At 56.8% G+C, this 6,209-nt stretch overlaps 1 protein-coding gene across 1 annotated transcript in view; it reads right to left on the bottom strand.

The window, feature by feature from the left end:
• LSS (lanosterol synthase (2,3-oxidosqualene-lanosterol cyclase)) overlaps positions 1-6,202 on the bottom strand; it is a gene marked incomplete at its 5' end in the record, with an annotated part of 9,710 nt that extends 3,508 nt beyond the window's left edge. The window contains 14 exon segments of the mRNA XM_010133698.1: positions 1-78; positions 405-554; positions 703-753; positions 1,230-1,301; positions 1,955-2,011; positions 2,619-2,646; positions 2,782-2,879; positions 3,321-3,439; positions 3,769-3,877; positions 3,966-4,101; positions 4,938-5,034; positions 5,361-5,482; positions 5,995-6,103; positions 6,187-6,202. The exon segment at positions 1-78 is cut by the window's left edge and continues 10 nt beyond it. Coding sequence (XP_010132000.1) covers positions 1-78; positions 405-554; positions 703-753; positions 1,230-1,301; positions 1,955-2,011; positions 2,619-2,646; positions 2,782-2,879; positions 3,321-3,439; positions 3,769-3,877; positions 3,966-4,101; positions 4,938-5,034; positions 5,361-5,482; positions 5,995-6,103; positions 6,187-6,202 — 1,242 coding nt within the window.
• Between the last annotated feature and the right edge of the window lie 7 nt (positions 6,203-6,209).

Below are 6,209 nucleotides of genomic sequence, written 5' to 3'. Positions count from 1 at the left end.
CAGCAGCTCCAGTAAGTGGCCTCCTCGCTTGGTTTCGTATGTGGCAAAGCCTCCATCTGAGTTCCTCATGCTCAGCAACTGCCCAGGCAAGCAGAGAGAGGGGTTGGGACTGGGCACTGCCCGTCCAGTCTGGTCCCAAGCCAGGTGTGAGGACAAAGTCGGACCCACAAGTCCATGGGGTTGGCAGACAAGCCAGGTTCCAAACCACACTGACAGGCCCAATCTGGACCATCACTTTACATCACATCATGTATGCAGCTCCGTATCACAGTAAGTACGGTGCTGCCGTACCAGGCCCCAGGCCTTGTACTAGCTCAGCAACACTAGATCTAACCACCCATCAGGCCTTGACTGCTTGGTTTGGCTGCCCCAGTTCCCTTGGCCCTCATCTTTGCAGCACTGACCACATTCACAGCATCAAAAAGGCGCTCAGGGGGGATGTGCTTGTCTATGAAGGGGCACTTCTCCTGGAGCAGCATAACTGACTTCAGCCCTTCTGCTGTACAGTCTGCCACGATCCAGCCACAGTCGCGAGTGCTGAAGGGGAAGCCACCCTGCAAAGAGATCAGGAGGGCTCAGCACCTTCCCCTGACCTGTTCTGTTCTCCTAAGGATGGAGGTGCCGCCCCCTCATTCCCATCCCCTCTGCCCCAACCCATGCCCCATTCATGCGTTCTTCAGAGATGAGATCCAGCCATCCCACCTTGTTCATATGGCGGTAATACTTCTGGTAGTCAGGTGGGTTCTCCGGGATCTGCAGAAGACAAGAAACAGCTGAAGGCAGGCTGGAGGTGCCTGGCTGCAGGCCCACGGGCTGAAACCACCGCAGCTGCAGAACCATGTGGGACTGGGCACCACCAGTCTTTTACTGAGGGAAGATCTGGAGCACGGAGTGCTAAAGAGAAAGCACATTTTGGTTTCAGCAAGTGTTGCTGAAGTTCTGTCCTTGGGTGCCTCAGTTGGCTGGGCACCAGGCAGGACGAAGGGCAAAGAAGGCTAAGCTCTCTCTTAGCCCAGGCAAACAACCCAAACGTCCCTAAGCCTGGCCAAGGCCCTCTCCAAACTACAAAGATGGCTCCCAGGAAACAGGAGGCCATCCCTTGGACTTTGCTAGTGCAGCCCTTCAGAAGAGCTCTTCAGAAGGCAACAGGCACACCCAGCTTGGCTTAGAGAGGCAGCCAAGTCTGCATGGCCAGCGTGTAAGAACAATTAGCAAGTGGCTACACTCACCTGGCTGAACCGGAGGAACTCATGAGCCTTTTGGAAGCAGGATGTGAATTCAGGCATCTTCTGGGCTTCGGCCTAGAAACAAAAGGTGTGCAGTCACCAGTCAGCAAGGAGCTGTGGCCACCAAACATATCCCTCAAGAAGATGATGTGCTGGGACCTTGCTGACCTGCTGATCCAGGTACCATTAATGACCAGCCCTTCCTATAGCCCTTTCTGTCGGTTCTCATTCATACTGTGCTTACTGTTGCAGTGAGAACTGAAGCAACAGCTGCTGCCAGCAGCACTGAGAGCTATTTGTGTGGCCAGGTTAAGGGCTTTCTGGGGCAATCACTCTGCCCTCCACAAGGCATGTCGACCAGCGCAGCAAAGCAGGAGCCCTGCACACTGCCCTGCCAAATGGCAACGCTCTGGGGCCAAGCAGAGCAGGGAGGAAGGTCCAGGGTTTTACCACCGGACTGCAGCAACTGGGAAGTCTAACCTGACCCACTCAGCTGGCGCTGCAGCCTCCTACTTCATGAGCAGATGGCGAGGATAGGCTGTCCCAGCCATGCTGCGGCTGGGACGGACTCTAGGAAGACATGTGTCTGCCTGGCTCAGTCACACAATGCAACGCCAGAGCTGGCACAGCAGTCTGAGGGGATACCCAGCACGAGTTGCTGGTGTTCGGGGATGGGCCAGGAGAGCCCATTTTCCCAAGGCAGTGTGTAGCACTGAGGGGTGCGTTACCTCCAAGAAGGCTTGGACAGCAAAGGCAGTATCCCAGAGCTGGGATCCATTTGTGCCCTGGAAGTGAGAAAGGAGGTAGTGAGGTGCTGCAGCAGCCCGACCCAGCTGTGGGGTCTGTGGGACAGCACATCCCACCCACATCACCCCCAGGAACTCCCTCCTCCCTGTGTCTCAGTTTTACATCACCCAGCACCACAGCTGATGTGCTGGCAGAGAGGGGACAAATGCAGCAGCTCAGGGGCAGTGAGGGAACAGGAAAGGAGGCAGCTGCTTCAGCCAGCTCCCTGCATAGCCAGGACAGGAGAGGAGGCTGGCAGTAACGAGCAGAGGGACACAGCTATGAGAGAGGCACAGCTCAGTCCACATGCAGCATGAGGGGCCTGTCTCTCTTCCCTTCTCCCAGGAGCCTTGGGGATGAAGGGAATGGAGGCTCAGAGCTGCCCTCAGCTCCCAGCCACGGGCTGCGGCAGACCAGCAGTATGGCCACTACTCACTCCTGGCAGAGCCAGGGCAAGTGGCAGGCAGACAGACAAGGCCACCAGGCACCAAAGGCAACACGCCAGGAGCTCAGGCCCAGGGGACACAAGCTGTGCCATTATTCCAAGGGCTGCCCCATCCCAGCAGGGTCCCTCTCAGTCACAGCTGAACGCCTACAGCACTCCACCTGCATCTTCATGCCGTCAAGGCCCAGCCTGTGGAGGAGAGAGCACAGAGCTGCAGCACAGGCACGGTGAGAGCACTGGGAAGTGGAGCAGGAGCCACCGTGTGCTCACTCCATGGGAAGCAGGGCCCTATGCTGCACCGGCCACACCACACTTGGCCCTTACCAGAGATAGTCAGGGATCCTGGAAACATGCTCCTGAAAAGCTGGGGAGTCCTCCCCATCCACGAACCAGCGAACCAACATGTTGATCGTCTTGGAGATCTGCCAAGAGCAGCACTGTCACTGCTCTGGATACAGCTTCTTCCAGCCCCAGAAACACATGTCCCTCCCACCCAGCACAAAGCTCTCTGGACTTGGTCCCAGGCTTGATTCCCACAGTTCCATCCGTGGCATCACTCAGCACAGCTGAGTTAGTGGGACAGATGCCATGAGATTGCTCCAGAACTTCCCCTCAGATCATTTCCCCAGACCACAAGGAAAGGCACTCCTCAGCAAGGCCACAGCTGACCCCGTGTCCTCTGCATCTTCTGTGCCCTGTAAGCACTAAGTTCTTGAGCATGAGGAGCAGCAGGAGTTGTGCCTAAGCAAGATCTCGTTGTTAAGGTTACATGCCACAATTGCAAAGGGCTGGGGGGGCGTCACAAGCTAGTCCCTAGAGAGCAAGGGGCAAGATTTTTCAAGGCTTGACAGTAAGTGTCCTACCGGCCCAATACTGATGCACTTGGTGAATCTGTCATCAGCTTTGATGTGGTCATACAGCTCTGTAACGGCTCGTTCCCGCAGGTAAGTGCTGTGGTGGGCTTCATACACATTCATGATGGCTGCAGAAGAGAGCCGTGCAATGAAAACCCCACCCTGTGTGGCCAGATTCACTTGCTGTGGTGGCCTGTAGCACTGCTCACGCCATGACCAGTCGAGGGAAGCGTGGGGACTGCTCTGCCCCAGACCAGCCCAAGGACAGAGGCACAGGCCCTGCTACTCAGGGAGGGAGAAGCCCAAGGATCACGCGGTCTACATTTCCATCCCAGCTCCAGGGCTTACACCAGTAGCTGGCCCTAGAAAGCCCCCATGGTACAAGGCATCTGTAGTTCCACCACCCTGGCTCACATGGTAAGGGTGGGCCTTCCCACTCCACTACCACCACACTCACCATAGGCCACCCCCAGCAGCCAGCTGTGTGGGGTGTACACATCACTAGCAGCCACGTTGTTCCTCTGTGCCGGCCAGTCTATGCTGGCGTAGTCCTGCACGTACAGCTCCTGGCAAGAGACAACACAGGGTGTCAGCCTGGCAAGCTGGGAGCCAGCCCTCAGAGGCAGGTGAGCCCCACCAGGGCCAGCTCCTCACCTGCCGCAAGCTCTGTATGAGCTCGTCCTCTTCTGCCGACAGACGCCTGGCGTAGCAGTAGCTCATGGGCAGGTAAACCTGGCGACAGTGACACCAGAGCCGGGACGGGTGGGCTGGGAACCACGTAGGAAACAACCTGATTGCATCAGAGAAGGTGCTACAGTGAAGATCAAGGAGAGCCAAGGGCAGCACGGGGAGACAACGTGCTGACAGGAGGATGAGCAGGGCATGCCCTTCCCTATCCCTGTACCAGGCCTGCTGCTGCTGGTACTGCTGCAGGAGAAGAGAAGGGAACAGCCACATAGACTGGTCCTACTCAGATCTGCCCAACAGGGCTGGTCCCCCCACACCAGGGCCAGCAGACACCACTCCTGACCCAGGTGACACAGGGCAGGGAGGATCCTGAGTGCAGAGAGGAGGGAGGGCAGAAGTCAGCTCAGAGACCTCTCTCTTCACCACATGACTTTCACGGCAGAGGCCTGGACTGGCAGTTAAGTACATGATGACAAAGCGCCAGCAGCCCTTGGTACCGTGCAGCCCCTGATTTCCCCCCAGGGAAAACGTCATATGGTTTCTCTCACTGATAGTGAGTTAATTGGAGAGGGTACAAGTGAGCGTCAGAGATGCAGCCTTACACGTGGCTGTCCTGTCCCGCAGGTGCCCAGTTCTCGCTGGTCACAAGAGCAGAAGATACTGGTGGCAGGCAGTGAGCGTGTGGCTGGATCAGGGACCCTGTGGGTAAAGCTAACTGGGCTGAGCTCCGGCACCTCCCTGTAGCACAGTGTTCGGTGCAATCTACCCACGGGCTGGCCTTGCTGCTGCTCTCCCAGCTGACTTGCAGCCTGAGCACCCCCAGTTCCAGGGCACAGCTGAAGTTATCCCAGCAAATAACAGCTCCTGAGACAGCTCTGCGTTGAAGCTGGTGGCAGGACTAAAAAGACCCCCCACCTCCACATCGAGGATGGCTCATACCACATCTCCGGGAGCAGCGTGTTCATCCCCTCCCAGCTGTAAACATTCAGGACAGCCAGCCAGAACTTCCCCCAGGAAGGGATTCCTACAGCACCTCCTGCAGAGAGTGACAGCAGCAACTTCAGCATTAAGGCAACCGTGCCAGCTCCCTGCTTGCTTCCCCATCGCAGGGTCCACTTCTCCCCAGTTTGGGAGGATGCCACTCAGGCTGAGACACATATCCCAAAAAAGGGCAAGCACGCAATGGTACAAAACCGTAATACACCTTCCCATTGTTAATTGAAAACGCAGATGCTGCCAAGATTCAAGAAGGAGGAACAGCTCCTCTGCTACCCATGCTCCATGCAGCCCTCAGGTCTGGCCAGACCCCTCCCACCAGTGTAGCAGCCTCACAGCTGCTGTATTGGGCAAAACAGCACTGACCTTTGCTGTGCAGGTTGACACGGGCCCGCACAATGTCAGGGTCATCTGGCCCGAGCCCCAGGATCCTCAGAGCTACATAGTTGAGTGCTGTGCCGAACACTGTTGATTTGTCTTCCACATGCCTGTCACACACACACAGACAGCACAGCCATTAGCCAGACACAGCCCACTGCACAGGGCTGTCTTTGTCGAGGTGAAGTGGGATGCCAGGGGTGATTGTAGAAAAGGGGAGACCCAGATATCCCAGTCCCGCTGACACCCACAAAGACAGCCCAGCCATTAGCCAGACACAGCCCACTGCACAGGGCTGTCTTTGTCGAGGTGAAGTGGGATGCCAGGGGTGATTGTAGAAAAGGGGAGACCCAGATATCCCAGGAAGAAATATTGCTCTGCACTACACAGTCACAGGCAATGCTTTGGGATATGAGTGCCACAGAGGAGATGCAGCCAGACTTGATGCTCTGGCTATCTTTGTGACAGAAAGTGTACCTGGAGTGCTGCACCAGCACGTGCAACCACCTGGAGGTACCACAGTAGCTGAGTCCCACTCCCCAAGCCTAGGCAGATTTGATGGCAGCTCCAAGTGCTGGACCTCAGAGGTGCCACCACTAAAAGAAGCATCCCTGCTACTCACAAGCCCCAGCCTCCATCCGGGAGCTGCACTGAGCGCAAGTAGCGCACCATCTCTTCACGGAACACCTCTGGCAGCTGGATCTTGGCAGTGTAGCAGGTGATGAGAAGACCTGGAAGATCAGATATGTTGGCTCTTACATGGAGCCAAATATGACATGCTCACCCCTCTTGGGAAGGCGCCCCATGGGCCTACCTGGCAGGAGGAAGAGGGGCCCA

Source organism: Buceros rhinoceros, unplaced genomic scaffold (genome assembly GCF_000710305.1).
Source record: "Buceros rhinoceros silvestris isolate BGI_N320 unplaced genomic scaffold, ASM71030v1 scaffold20210, whole genome shotgun sequence".
Lineage (NCBI taxonomy): Eukaryota > Metazoa > Chordata > Aves > Bucerotiformes > Bucerotidae > Buceros > Buceros rhinoceros.
Note: the sequence above shows the minus strand (reverse complement) of the source record. Positions and strands in the feature narration are given on the sequence as shown.